Raw genomic sequence first — 15,329 nt, 5'->3', positions numbered from 1 at the left:
GAAAAACAAAAAAGTAACCAATGGAAACTTTTCAAATAAAAACTGCTGACATGAACAGATAGAAAGGTGAACAACTAGCTGTCGGAAGCCAGACATCCTCACCTACAAATGGATATTGATGGAGTTCAGGACATGGCATTCGCAGTAGCAGGAAGGTCACTCTCACTTTCCCCTGTTCTCCCCTGCAGCTGGTCATAAAACATAGGTAGGATTTTCTGACCACCTCCTGGAGTTCATAAGATGCTCATTTGAGAGATGCCCTCCCTATCCCCTGAAGAAAGGAACATCCTTATCTCTGAAGATACAACGACACAGAAGAATCTGAACAAAGGTTTTGCTGATTTTCTTCGTTTATTTCCATTAGCTCATATCTCCTTTGCCCAATCACGTTTCTCCACCACTTTCCCCTCTTCATCAAACCCAGAGTAAAAATATTCAAGTTTCACTGTTTGTTCAGTTCTTCATTTCCTTATAAAGACTCCTGTATCATGGAAAGTTTACATGCAATAAATTTGCATGTTTTTCTTTTGCTAATCTGTCTTTTGTTACAACAGAGGCCTTGGCGATGAATCCAGGATGGATGAGAAAAAGATATTTTTCCTCCCCTACAATATGTTTATATACATATGTAGCAGTAAACTTATTTCTAGGTAGGTAGCATGCTGTGAAAGTACCAATGAAATAATACAGAATTTGTTTCGATTTTGGCATTCAGCCATACCTAGAGAATATCGTAAGTAGATGCAAAGGGATGGCAATCAGTATCTACAATGAACTATGACTACCATCATAATGGCAGTGACTGATAGTTATTGAGTACTTATGCTAATTCTTGGTAGATATGATCTCATTTGATCCTCAGAGCAATTCTATGAAATAAATAGGATGAACAACTCCATTTAACAGAAGAGGAAATTGACACTGGGTATTAACCCAGGATCATGCCTGCCGGGAAGAGTGGAGCCAGAATGTGAACCCAGGCAGTCTGAGTCCACAGCTTACCTTCCTAACCACTTGTCTGTAGTGTTTATTCCAGCTCGAGAGTGCATCTAGAGTGGTGACTATTTAAGTTTTTGAATAACAAATATGACAAAATCAGTTCTGTTTGTGGCAGGAAAAGAAAAGTGACCCTGAAGAAATACATTTATTTGAAATATATACGACTCTCCTGACCACAAATTAAATTCATTGGTTTTATTCTCAAGATATGTCATTATGTATTTAAAATTAAAAAAATGAATTTTGCCACGTTACTAAATTTGGGACAATCATAAAATATAATAGACAGTACTCTGAGAATAAGAAAGGTTTATTTTCTGGGGTGACTTTCATAGTCACTAAACACAGAACAACTTGCACATTTCAATATTTCCTCCTGACAGTACAGATATTACACTGACTCTAATATCAGTTTGTGTATATCATTTCTATAGTTGTATAAGAACATCTGCTCATATGATTTATCTGCAGCTTAGCACAATCAACTACATACCTTTTTAGTTCAGAAGGATAAAAGAAAACTCATTCTACCCAAAGAGACCTGAGAAGTTAATGAATCTGTAGATTAGAATAAATTAAAACCTATTAACTATAAAGAGCCTGAAATGCCAATATATTATATTTTGAATACACAGCAACCAGGAATATCATGCAAAAACGCTGATACGCTGTCGAACAAAGAAAAGGAACAGATCCCAGAAACTCAGGACCTTGGCCTTTTGGTGGCGCTGTTGCTATGTGCTAGTGCCAGGCAAACAGTATTCATATAAAATTAACTACCACGGAACACAAGAAGCTTTGCTTTTCCATGATCAAGCTGCTAGAGATTTTGGGGTGAGGGAGCGAAATGAAGGCTAAATAAAAGAACAGGAGATAAGATAATCCTGCCATGTTAAAAGGTAAAAACAATATTTTTATGTTGTTATGTGAAACCTATGAAAATGGCAATAATGCTGTTGCAAGGTTAATCAAGACCATAAATAATTTGTCTGAGAACCTCACCATATGCTGGCAATTTTATTAAGTGTATTTTGCCTCGTTATTCTCCAATATTATGCTCTGTAACATGCCATGTTGATGGATGCATGCAATGAGTTTTTCTTTTCTTTTTTTCTTTTTTTTTTTTGTAAGCTAGAGACTTAAGTGCTTGATATTAGCTTACCGGAATTCTTTTTTTTTTTTTTTTTTTCAAGAGATGGGGTCTCATTATGTCACCCACACGGGCCCTGAATTCCTGGGCTAAAATCCTCCTTAGCCTCCCAATTAGCTGGGAATACAGACCTGTGCCACCACGCCCCGGTCAGGTAATGTTAATTATTAACTTGAAGGAATGACAGTTTTGGGGCATCTGCTCACAGGGAAGCTGCACAATAAACCTACTTTTCTTGAATCTACATTTGAGGAGGGACAGTGAAATGAAATATTCAAATGATGAAATAATAAAGGAGTTTATTTGTAAGGATCTGAGGGAGTCAGTCTGTATGCCAACGGTTAAACTCACATCAAAACAAGCACTACAGAATCTCTGCTTACTCTTTCAGGTCTCAGTCATCATAAAAAGGGGAAGTGTCCTAGAAATTCTGTTTTGATCACTCAAGTGGCCGTTTGAGGAGAATAACCTCAGCGGAACAGCAGTTGACAGTCAGTGTGAGCTTACTCTGCTAAGCACCGGGCACATGCATTTCATGTACTCATTCGATTTGCATAATGCCAACATTAGGAAGGTTCTTTTATTATTCCCATTTCAAAGATGATCATGTCCAGAAATGGCAGAGCTGGGATTTGAGCCCAGGTTGACCGATCTAGACTTTATATTTGTTTGGGCATCACATGAAGCAGTGTCCATTGATAGCTATTCTTATTCCTTAAAAAAAGAAACACACACACGCACCACACACACACACACACACACACACATACACATGACATGGCTTTATGCTATCGTCAATCAAAATCCTTCACCAAGATAAAATTCACTTAAAATTCATTATAACTAACTCCTATCACCCTTCCGAAGGCTGCCGAGAGCCCAGTTTGTGAATAAATCTCACGAGGGCTACTCCTAACAGAAACTCTCCAAAATTGATTACTTGTAGCCTGGTTTCCACAGAAGTTGTAAAGTATTGTTTTAATTGAATTTGGTTCTAAGTTGGAAACTTTGAAAAATTTATCTGTCAAAGGCCAATGGATTTCTCAGTAGGCTTGATTTATTTAGCAAGAGATGCCTACAAAAGCCAATTTGCTATGAGGAATATGGTTACATTTAATTACACTTTTAAATGACTAATTTATTATATCTAAACACCTTTTAAACAGTACATATTACTCTGAACTGTACAGATGCTGAGGAATCAAAGTTTGTGGTAAACACAATGGATTTTGCTAAAGACTTCATTTTACTCTGCATAGGCTTTCTGGCTTCAGACTGCAATGTGTGTGAAGTCGTCAGGTAAAAATGCTAAACTGAATGGGACCTGACTACATCTCTTTTTCTTCCTATTGGCAATCAGGTCCTGCTCAGAAGGAGATTTTCCTTTGGGTGTATATTTAATATCCATTTATTAAATCTTGAATTGAAAATATTACATGCATCACTCAGGATTTATTTAAGCAAAGCAAAGCAAAGCTGATGTTTATTTTGGAATCTTGATGAAAATTACCTTGTTTTACAGTAAAAAATGAATTTTTAAAAATTATGCTTTAAGTTTTGGGATACATGTGCAGAATGTGCAGGTTTGTTACATAGGTACACATGTGCCATGGTGGTTTGCTGCACCCATCAACCCGTCATCTACATTAGGTATGTCTCCTAATGCTATCTTTCCCTCCCCTAGCCCCCAACACTCTGATGGGCCCTGCTGTGTGATGTTCCCCTCCCTGTGTCCATGGGTTCTCATTCTTCAACTCTCACTTATGAGTGAGAACATTCAGTGTTTGGTTTTCTGTTCCTGTGTTAGTTTGCTGAGAATGATCGTTTCCGGCTTCATCCATGTCCCTGCAAAGGACCTGAACTCATATGTAAAAAAGGAATTTTTCAAAACATTATTGATTGATTCATTGAAGTAATGACTGACAACTGGCTGTGATGCCTTGTGCTAGCATTTGTGCTCCAACATAGAAGGTATGAAAGAACACAGGCAGGGTTCTGCCTTCAAGGAATTCACAAGCAGGCTTGGGGATATTGGTAACATTGGTTAGCTGATGTCATATGTGCTGTAATATGTGAAGGTAACAGGGACCCAGAGAGGGAAGTGAATAATTCTGTTCAGGGTGGGATGAGGGTTTAGGAGCGTTTCAGGAAGCAGCGACAAGTGAGTTGGGCCTTCAGAAATAAGCAAAAGGAGGGATAAACAGTCAGAGTACAGAGGATTTCAAGGGCAGTGAAACTACTCTGTATGATACTATAATGGTAGATACATGTCACTATACCTTTGTCCAAATCCATAAAATGCACAACACCAGGAGTGAACCCTAATGTGAACTACAGAGTTTGGGTGATAATGATGTGTCAATGGAGGTTCATTAATTGTAACAAATTACCATTCTGGTGGGGGACACTGATAATAGGGTTCCTCTCAATTTTGTAGTGAACCCAAAACAGCTGAAAAAAATTACAAGTCTTTATAAAAAATTAGCCAAAAACCAAAAAACCAAAACAGAAATTAAAAAGCCATTTTCTAAGTAGAGAGGGAGCTGCCAGACAGAGAAGAGATGAGCAAGGCATGAGCTGAACACAGGGCACGGCTCACCAAGTGACAGCCAAGTCGACACTGTGGCAGGAGCAGAGTGGCTCCCCTGTGTGTATGTTGGGTGGGGGGTGGGTAGTGAGACAAGCAAAACTCATTTCAAGTGCTATGCAAGCTGACAGAGAAACAAAGGCACTAAAAGGAGGTTATTTTGCTTAAGGAGAGACTCCCCACTGTCCCCACCACCACAGACTTAATTTGGCATCCTTTTGGAACTTGGAATTCCATTCCCCTCTTGTCTACATGGTGAACTTGAACTCATTCTTGAACTTCAGCTTAACTGTTGTCTTCTCTGTGAAAGCATCCCTGAAACCCACAGGTGGAATCACCCCCTCTCATGTGTTCCCATAACTCATTATTCTATCACTTGCCATCCTGAGTTACAGTCAGCCATTTACCTGGGCTTCCCCTCCAAAACTGTGAACACCTCAAGCTTGGATAAGGCTTTATCTGTATCCTCAGAAGCCAGCCTAGTTGACAGCACATTGTACCACTCAAAAACATATGTGTGGAATGAGTGAATGTGAGACAGACAAGCAAGCTTGTGGTGAGAGTTTTCAGGGAGCTACTCCTGACTCTTGTGGCAGAGAAGGTGTATCCTTCACAATGAGGCCTGGAGAAGGGCTACAGTGACTTTGGAGCTAAGTCTTGAGGATAATCAGGTCCAAGGTACAGGGATAATGTGCAGAGCGCATTTAGAGAATTACAAGTGGGACTACAGAATGGAGTGAAAGGTGGGGTGCAGTGAGAGATGAGGCTGGAGAGAGGGTAAGTCTCAGATCATGGGGGCTCCTGTATGCCAAAGTAAAGAGGTGATGGGGAGCCACTGAAAGGCTTTACATAATGAAGAGTTCAGATCAGATCAGATCTGGGTTTTAGGAAGATCACTAATGTGAATAATAATGATAATAATAATGACAGCTAAACTTCATTTATTAAGTACTTATGTCTCAGATACAGTGCCAAGCATTTTATAAGGGTCACAGCTTGGATTTGAACCGTGGCAATTTGATGTCAGAGCTGATGTTCCTAACCACCAGGTTATAGTGCTTTGACTGGAGGCACAGAGATGTTAGGGGGCTATTGAAGGAATTCAGATGAAAAATAAAGTGCATAAACCATAAAAAAGAGCAAAATCATGTCCTTTGCAGCAACATGGATGCAGCTGGAGGCCATTATCCTAAGCAAATTAATGCAGGAACAGAAAACCAAACACTGCATGTTCTCACTTATAAGCAGGAGCTAAACATCAGGTACTCATGGAAATAAATATGTCAACAATAGAAACTGGGGACTGCTAAAGGAGAGAGGGAGGAAGAAGGCAAGGATTGAAAAAGTAACTATTGGGTACTATGCTCAGTGCCTGCATGACTGAATCATTTGTACCCCAATCTCCAGTATCATGCAATGTAGCCTGGTGACAAATGTGCACACGTATCCCCTGAATCTAAAATAAATATTGAAAAAAAATAAAGTGCATAATCTGTCATGGGATTAAGGGGAAAAAAGAAAAATGGAAAAGTGCCAAGGCTGTGGTATTAGGAAGGGTGGGTTAAGAGATAAAAAGGAGAGAGGATTCTTAGGATTTGGAGACCAGACAAATGTGGGATAAAGAAGTGGGAGAAATGAAGATGTCTTCCAAATTTCTGGTTAAAGGATCAATATGGATATTGACATTATTCACTGAAATAAAAGAAGAGTGGGATAGGCCGGGCACGGTGGCTCACCTGTAATCCCAGCACTTTGGGAGGCCAAGGCGGGTGGATCATTTGAGGTCAGGAGTTTGAGACCAGCCTGGTAAAACCCCATCTCTACTAAAAATACAAAAAATTAGCTGGGCCTGGTGGTGGGCGCCTGTAATCCCAGTTACTCAGGAGGCAGAGGTTGCAGTGAGCCAAGATTGAGCCACTGTACTCCAGTCTGGGCAATAGGGCAAGACTCAGTCTCAAAAAAAAAAAAAAAAAAAAAAGGGATATTATTGTGATGAATAAAGTTATAATTCTTTTATTTCTTCTTTTTCACTGTCCCTGTGCAACTTTTAAAGAGAAAGGCATGAGCTCTCAAAAAGACCACAATGATGCTTGTAGAATTGCTCTATCTAAACTCTATACAAGCAGCGAGTTACAGAGTTCATTAAGGAATACAATTTTCCATTTGGCGGTAGTTCCAATGTTAGATAGACTCACTCTGATGCAATAATAAACATATCTTATGAGTACCAAAGGTAGACTTTTCAATATTTTCTCTGTCTAAAAAAATCAGACCATTTCAATTTCTCATTTGGTCAAATAGAGGGGTTATTAAGTTCATTACCAAAAGTCTTATTTTTGGCTGTATACTTTTAGAGAGGAATAGAAGTCATGCAGGAGATTTCAGTCCTTCAGAACAGGACAGTGATGAGAACACTGTATCCAGGGCAACCAAGAGTTCAGCCTTTTCAGTCCATAAATAATCATTCCTCAGCTTGCCCTTTGTCATGTTGGTTTCCAAGCTACTTCATGACAGAATGAGCTCGATCAGGAGGCCACTGTTCTCTTTCTTACTTGCAGTTTAAATGACTGCTGTGGAATATTTTATAAGAAAGGCAATGTTTCAATTCTATTGCAAATTGTACTGGTAAAAATCTGCAACTGACTCTTAGGATCTTAGCTTGGCTACAAGGATACTCTAACCAGAGTAACCAGAAGTCGGATATTTTTCTGGGTGGGTGGATAGTTTTTGGCACCAAGGCTGCCAGCGGTGTTATGTATGCTTGATAGTTGTGTTTAATGAAAGCACAATTGAGGCGAGAGAAACCTGAAGGTAGGCAAGGTAGGGATAAAGAGCACTAATCCCCCCATCAAACCAAATGGAATTTCTTTTCCATGAAGACTTGTGTAAGTTCTCCCCAGAGCACAGAAATCTCACCTTCCGTGGGATATCCAGATATCCAGTGGATAACACTCATTTGTCAACTGAGTCACCACATCATGGTGGTCAGGAGCCCAGACTTAGGAGTCAGACCAGGTTAGGTCTGATTCACTTTACTCAAGAGCCTCCTTACTCAAGAGCTCTGTAACAGTGCTTACCACACAGAGTAGCCATAAGGAGTAAACTAGATAACATGCAAGGCATTAGGTGCCAGGGCCTCTGAGATTTCCAAGATCTACAAAGATGTTGGAGACCTGGAAAAAACTGGCTTTAAAATATGAAAAGCAAATCACAAAATTCATATGTATTTAATTAAATACTTAAAACCTAACTTATCCACCGTCAACTATACTTCAACTCAATCTTTATATAGTTTATATATCTTTATATAAATGAATAAAAGTTATTTTATGTTTTCTTTAAAAATTTTATAGCAAAAACATATTTACTTTTGGATGAAAGTATATTTTAGTCGGTTTGCTATGATACTGAATGTAGCCTTATAAGTAAATGTTTCTTAGGCCTGTGGAGGTCTCAAAATGGCTCTAGGTACTTAAAGAAACGGTAGCTGTAATTATCATTATTATACCAATGATTTTATTATTCTGCTTTATGACATTTCTTGTGCTGTACTGAACTGTTCCACTGATGTTTATGCTCTGTCTTTCCAATTAAGTTGTAAGGTCCCTGAGGACAGTATTGTAGAGAATGGACTGAGTTAAAAAAACTGGGCTCTGCTCTAGGCTCCGCCACTGACCAGGTGTGGAAGCTTGGACCCACGCTTCAGTTTCTTCACCTGAAAAACAGGAAGACTAAGACCTGTTCCAACTCCTCTGCTGGGCCATAGTGAGGGCAATGGGCCATACTGAAGTGCTTTAACTATGGAAACACATGGGAATATAAGCTTCTGAAGCATCCACAGTGCCTATCATAGCCCATCAGCCACAGGGAAGAGTCAGTGAACATCTGGTGACTTCTACAGAAGGTTCTTTTCTGTCTTCATATCCAAGCAATACTTGTATAACTATAGTCTTTTCCTCTGTGTTCATTCATTTCATACATATTTATTTAACAAATATTGAGCCTCTTGTATGTGCCACAGGGCTTGTACTAGGAATAGGGGATACAATGGGACACCCAGTGTCTACAGTAAAATTGTTCTTTTTGTTCTTTCAATGTGTGGTTTGATATATCATCATACAAAGCTTTTCTGAAGGTAAATAAAACAATTTAAGAAAAGACTGTCATCTTCTAATTTCTGTCCCCCCGTTCTAAAACACTATTTCAGAATGGACTCTGATTATTTCTCATAGGGAGTGTTCTCATTTTGGTCCTGTCTTTTCCAGACAAAGCTGGGATTTGTTAGAAAAAAGCTTGCTCCTTGTTAAGCAATGAAACTTGCTCCTTGTTCATCAATGAGAGGAAGCTGCAAAGCCAGGGACTCACGGGTGGCAGGCAGGAGTTCCAGGTGGTTGTGTCGTCACTGCTGGTACTTATGCTGACATTACAGTTGTCCACCTGGGAGGCACTCAGGCCATGGGAAGTCCCAGCATCCTCCAGTTCTTCATTTTGTTGACGCCGTAGGCTCGCCAGCATCTGTAACTCGGATTCACTCATCTGGCTCGGCTGATAGTTTCGCCAGTCATATTCCTGACCACGAGAGAGGAAAATAACAAAGAGTCATTTGGCCTTTGCTAATTCTATGGCTATTAACAATGCCACAGGCTTAACCCCTGCAGCAGCTCCCCAATTGACAGAGGCCCAAATCCCTAACATGCCTCCACGCGCTACCTGCCCCATCCATTATACCGCCTCCTGTCCATTTGCTCCTCACACGCCAGCCACTCTGTCCTTCATTAAGGTCCTCAAAAGCATCAGAGTCCTGTCTGCCTTAGTCCTGTGCACATGCAAGTCCCCTCTGCCTCATGGTCTGGGTAATGCTTAGGCTCCCTTCAGGTCCTCAATTATGTATCACTTCCTCAGGGAAGCCTTCCCTGACAACCATAAACTGGGTCAGCTCCTTTATGATGCCCTCTCAGGATCTTAAAATGTTCACTTTTAGCATTAATCACAGTTGCAGTGATGGAATTGTTTCCGGAGTTGGCAGGTTTGCTATGAGCTCTACAAGGGCAAGCACCATGACTGTTTTGCTCTCACTGCCTTTCCTAGGTCTGGTGCCTAGTAGGTACTGAACCAGTTTTTGTAGATTAAGTAAAAAGACAAAAACTAAAAGCAGTTTTTTAAAAAACATTTGCCATTTTAAAAAGCACAGTTTATGAGTGAATTGATGAATTTCATCATTGTAAACATAAATGACCAAATTTATTCAACTTGCAGTACGATTGAGAATGACTAGTATTGGTAAAAGCCATCAAATAAAATTTGAATGTAGGCCCGGCGCGGTGGCTCATGCCTGTAATCCCAGCACTTTGGAAGGCCGAGGCGGGCAGATCACAGGGTCAGGAGATCGAGACCACGGTGAAACCCCGTCTCTACTAAAAATACAAAAAATTAGCCGGGCATGGTGGCGGGCACCTGTGGTCCCAGCTACTCGGGAGGCTGAGGCAGGAGAATGGCGGGAACCCGGGAGGCAGAGCTTGCAGTGAGCCGAGATCGTGCCACTGCACTCCAGCCTGGGCGACAGAGGAAGACTCCATCTCAAAAACAAACAAACAAACAAACAAACAAAATTTCGAATGTAAGATGGGAACCTGTAAGGTCTGAAAGCCTGGAAGATCTCATAGCTCCAACCAAGGTGGATTCACTGTATATGTCATCTATCAGGTACTTTTTGAAACATACTACTACTATAGATCTTTAGATGCTAGTATAAATATTATTTCACGGTATAGGTGGAAATTGGCATATAGAATTTTCAAAACTTTCCCTTCCTTTCTCTCTGGCATAAACTAGATTTGACAACAAACATTAATTTCAACATTACTAAAATATTAGCATCACATATGAGCAGTGTGATTTACATGCAGAACTGCCATATAACTTAAAGGCAATTTGAAAATTTTCTTATACATCTGGAAACACTGGTTGTACTAACAAGGATTTTTTTTCCAAGACACCCTAGAATTTTTAAGATATTTATATCTCTACATACACTTTCTTAGAGGACTCTCTGGCTTCTTTTCTGCCTCATAGGAATGTAAAAAGTTAAAAAATATATAATTTTGAAAAAAATTCTTGGAGTTCCTATGACATTAAATGCTTTATAATAAAGCATTATTATCATCATAATTTGGGGTTTATAAAAACTTGTTATCTGATAATGTGATGTGGAGACTTCCTAAAAAGTTGCCAGTGGAAACTCAGTTAAATCCTTATAGTTCATGGCACAAGCAGCGTGGCACTGTAAGGAGTCATGCGATCTTTAATAGATATTTCATGAGCACTTAATATGCTTTCAGAGTTCTTGGGGGCAACATAGGTATCATAAGAAGAAGAATAAAATTTATATCCCAATGAAAAATGCAAAAGTAAAAAAGGAAACAGAAATAATTTAAATTCAAAAGAAGTAGTCGAGGGGACAATAAACACATACAAAGATGTTCAGCATCCTTGTTATTAGAGAAATACAAATCAAAACCACAATGAGATACCTTTATACCCATTAGGATGGTTACAATAAAAAAGAGACAATAACAAGTGTTGGCAAGGATGTGGAGAAACTGAAACCCTCATACAGTATTGGCAGAAAAGTAAAATGGTGCAGCCACTTTGGAAAACAGTTTTGGCAGTTCCTTAGAATGTTAAACAGGTGAGTTACCATGTGACCCAGCAATTCACTTCTAACCTTATACCAAGAAAACTGAAAACATATGTTCACACAAAACTTACACACAAATGTTCACAGAAACATTATCCATAATAGCCAAAAAGTGAAAACAACCAAATATCTATCAACTGAGGAATGGATTTTTGTTTATCCACATAATGGAATATTATTCAGACTAAAGGGTAATGAAGGGCTGGATGAACTTTGAAAATATTATGCTATTTGAAAGAAGCCAGGCAGAAAAGACCACATATTGTATGATTTACTTTATATGAAATGCCCAGAATAGGCAAATTCACAGAGACAGAAAGTAGATTAGAGGATGGCTGGGGTGAAGGAAAGGGAAACGGGAAGTGACTGCTAGTGGGTATATGCTTTCTTTTTGGAGTGATGAAAATGTTCTGAAATTAGGTCAAAATGATGGTTACAGAATCTTGTGAATATACTAAGAACTCCTAAATTTCATACTTTAAAAGAGTGAATTTTATTGCATACAAATTATATTTCAATTAAAAAAAAAAGCAGCTTGGTAATCAGATGTGAACATGAGAATACCAGCTGCTTGATTTTAGCTGCAGCAGTGAACAAGTAACTTGCTGTTCTTCAGTTTTTCGGTCAAGAAGTGGGATTAAGCGTTCTAATGTGTCACACGGGTATGTTAGTTGGCTCATCATTGCCAATACATACTTTTACAATGAAAAAGACATTTTATTTTAATTTCCACAATTTTTCTTAAGAAGAAAGCCTTAATATGTATTTCATATGATTAAATCTTTCGTTCGATTTACTTATTTAATCCACAAGGCTGTACTGTGCCCGAAGAACAACCCTGGGTTCTAGGAGAGAAGAATAAGAGAGGATGTGGCAGTGATTAACCCAGACATATCTAAGCCTGGGCCCTAGTTCCACCAATTGCCAGCTATAAATGACTAGGAAAATTACCTAACCTCTCTATGCATCAACTTCTTCATCATGGGGACCACAGTACATACCTCACAGGAGTTTTTGTGACTAAATGAAATAATATTACATCGAACGCTTAGTAGAGGCACCTGACAAACAAATATACTAGGGAGTCTCCAAATGTATTATTTGTGTATTATTTGTACTTTTAATGGAAAATGTTTGAATGTGTACTTTGTAATATATGTTTATTTATGAATTAAATATATGCATGACTATTTAAAAATCATATGTAGAGTATAAAACATACACAAAAATGGAATTAAAATGCTTAGGATTAAAAAGACAAAATTATTTTCAATTTTTCTTCCTGAATCTGAATGGGTTGTCTTTGGTACACACTTTCAGGGATGAGCACAGCCCTCTTAAGAGACCACTGTGTAATACATACAGTCCCTGTTATTATCATTTTCTCCGCTCATTTTATCTGTCCCCCTTCTTCCAATCTTTCATTCATTCTGTAATATGCTAGGAACTGGGAGCACAAAGAAAACAAGACATACTTCTTTCCTCATAGAGTTCACAGTCTACAAAGGGAGACTTGAGCGGTATTATATAACTGGAATTCTAATGTACTGTGAGAAATACAACAACAGAGGTATGAGTAAGACGTCTGCGGAATGCAGCACAGATGTGACTAACTGCCCAGTGGAATTATAGAAAATCTCACAGAAGTCTAAGGTGGCATTTGAGAGTAATTAAATTTGTTGACAAACGGAGTTAGTGGCCTTCAGAAGGACTCCCACCACTGGCAGGCAGTATTGAAGCCGAGGCTGAAGGAATAGGTAGCTGGGACATTCCCTATATTCCACTGCAATAATGGAAATAGATTGATTCATTAATTTATTCTATAGAAACTTACTGAGACCCTATTATGTGCCAGGCACTGTTGATGCTATATTTGCTTAAAACTCTGCATTTCCATGACTTTATTTCATACAACAGCAAAATGCATTCTGACAACACCTTGGAAGGGCAGCCAAAATCCAGCAGAGAGAAGAAAGTAACTTTCCCCAGCATGACCAATAAAGCAACTGGTAGTGGAGTCAGGTAATTAACTTAGTCTTCCGAAGTGTTTTTGATTCGCAATCTCTTAAATCATTTCAAAATCACCAGAAAGGATAAATCATTTATTCGTTACTTTTAAGAAGCTTTGCAATAAAGTCTTTGCATTAAAGTGGACTCCAGCACAAGATGTTATCTAACTAAGTTATACCACTGCTGAGAGGCAAAGTGGCTTATGTAATACTATCTCTGAAAGGCTCAAAATGTTATGTGTAACTCAATTTCATCTCAAAATATCCTTGTAGGAAAGAGGGGAGACATTATCAATCAGATTTGTCCTGGGAACGAGGCAATGGGCTGAAGGCTATACACAAGTCAGCTGTGCTCAGATTCGCAGGCCAGTCCCTCGCTCTCCAAGCCATTCAAGTCATTCGTTTTCACTGATCTTTCTCCAGACATTATCGGGAGCCTAAGCCAGTGAAGTTACAAAGACGATTAAGATATGGCCTTGCTTTCATACACCCTACATCTATCAGGGCAATTGAGAGCTATAAAGAAGGAATTCCAAAATAAGGTAGTATATGTTGAGGTATAGTATTAATGATCACATAGGTCCTTGATAATGATTAAAAGGAAAACTGATAACTCCAGCAAAAACATAAAACATATCAAACAGAAACAACCTTTCAACTTGATGCCCTTTGCCCAATCTATTCCTTAAGCTGCTAGGACAGAATAGTTTAATCAATCAACTATCTGATGATAGAAGTTTGGAAGCCTCAGATAGGAACCAGTTCTGCTAAACATTGGATGACACAAGGCTAAATCTACAGTGGAGGTGTGGAGAAAAATGAGACATGGCCATGGGATAAGATCAGACCAAGAACCTCACTCTGTTCTTTATGGGTTGAAGGGGAATAAAATTGGGAGAAACCTGGGATGCTACTTTTGTTCTGGAGCCTATAAAATCTGTGAGACTCTTTCAGTATCAGGCTTGCATTGTGACAGTGCCTGATAGTTATGGCCCAGGAGACACGATGTTGCAAAAACTTTTAATACAAGGACTATCAAACAATCTCCACCTTTGTATTTTAAAAAAATTATTCCCAGTGTAACTTTTTAAAAAAGTACTACTACAAAGGAAATGGTGGTTGTTAGGATATATTATTAAAAACAACATAAGAGAAGGGAGATATACAAAATGGTCTGGCATTTCAGAAAAGAGAAAGACCATTTTGTGGAGGATCAGTTAAACCTTCATAAAGGATGGAGGAGATGGTCCCTAAGAAGGGGCTTGAAGGAGAACGAGGGCAATATGGCAGCAAGTTCCAACCATCAGGCAGAAAAACAGGGGGCAACTTGGAAGTAGGAAGCTTGTGTTCATATCAAAAATTAAATAGACTATCAAGTAATACTTATACATTACTGTTTCAGCAATGAAGTCAGTAACACTGTTCCAAAGCACCAAGGATAAGAATATCTATAATTTATTCTAAACCTTAAGAGACCAAATGGCTTCCCTTTCCCTGCCCAAGTTTTATTAAAAGTCTAAGATTCTACCAAAAGATATATTCTTAATAGCTTCCAAATGGAAATCACCCACATGCCCATCAACAGTAGAACGGATACAGAAAGGATGATATAATCACACAGAGGAACACAATACAGCAGTGAAATGAGTGATGTATTGAATCTCATGAACAAAATGCTAAGTGAGAGAAGCCAGACACAAAAGAGTACATATTGGTAAAATCAAACATGGGGATAATTAGTTGTGAGGAAGGAATAGTGACAGGGAGGGAGCACAATGGGGCTTCTGGGGTTCTGGTCTTGCTCTTTCTTGATCCAGAAGATGGTTACATGGGTGTGTTCAGTTTATGAAAACTCATCAACATATAGGCTTATAATACGCACACGGG

The 15,329-nt window shown here is 38.9% G+C and overlaps 1 protein-coding gene and 1 long non-coding RNA gene across 3 annotated transcripts in view; one reads left to right on the top strand and one right to left on the bottom strand.

Moving 5' to 3' along the window:
- LOC105515401 (chromosome unknown open reading frame, human C3orf67) overlaps window positions 1–15,329 on the bottom strand; it is a 317,628-nt gene that overhangs the window by 75,435 nt on the left and 226,864 nt on the right. For both annotated transcript variants that reach the window (XM_011947206.1, XM_011947205.1), the window contains one exon: window positions 9,102–9,305. In XM_011947206.1, the coding sequence (XP_011802596.1) occupies window positions 9,102–9,305 (204 nt within the window). The remainder of the gene's footprint in view (window positions 1–9,101; window positions 9,306–15,329) is intronic.
- Window positions 1,794–15,329, top strand: part of LOC105515400 — a 208,821-nt gene continuing 195,285 nt past the window's right edge. Inside the window, exon 1 of the long non-coding RNA XR_001002322.1 lies at window positions 1,794–1,898. This is a non-coding gene — a long non-coding RNA (uncharacterized LOC105515400). The remainder of the gene's footprint in view (window positions 1,899–15,329) is intronic.

This window comes from Colobus angolensis, unplaced genomic scaffold, assembly GCF_000951035.1.
Source record: "Colobus angolensis palliatus isolate OR3802 unplaced genomic scaffold, Cang.pa_1.0 Scaffold26, whole genome shotgun sequence".
NCBI lineage: Eukaryota > Metazoa > Chordata > Mammalia > Primates > Cercopithecidae > Colobus > Colobus angolensis.
The sequence above is the reverse complement of the archived record's forward strand: the minus strand, read 5'-3'. Positions and strand labels throughout refer to the sequence as shown.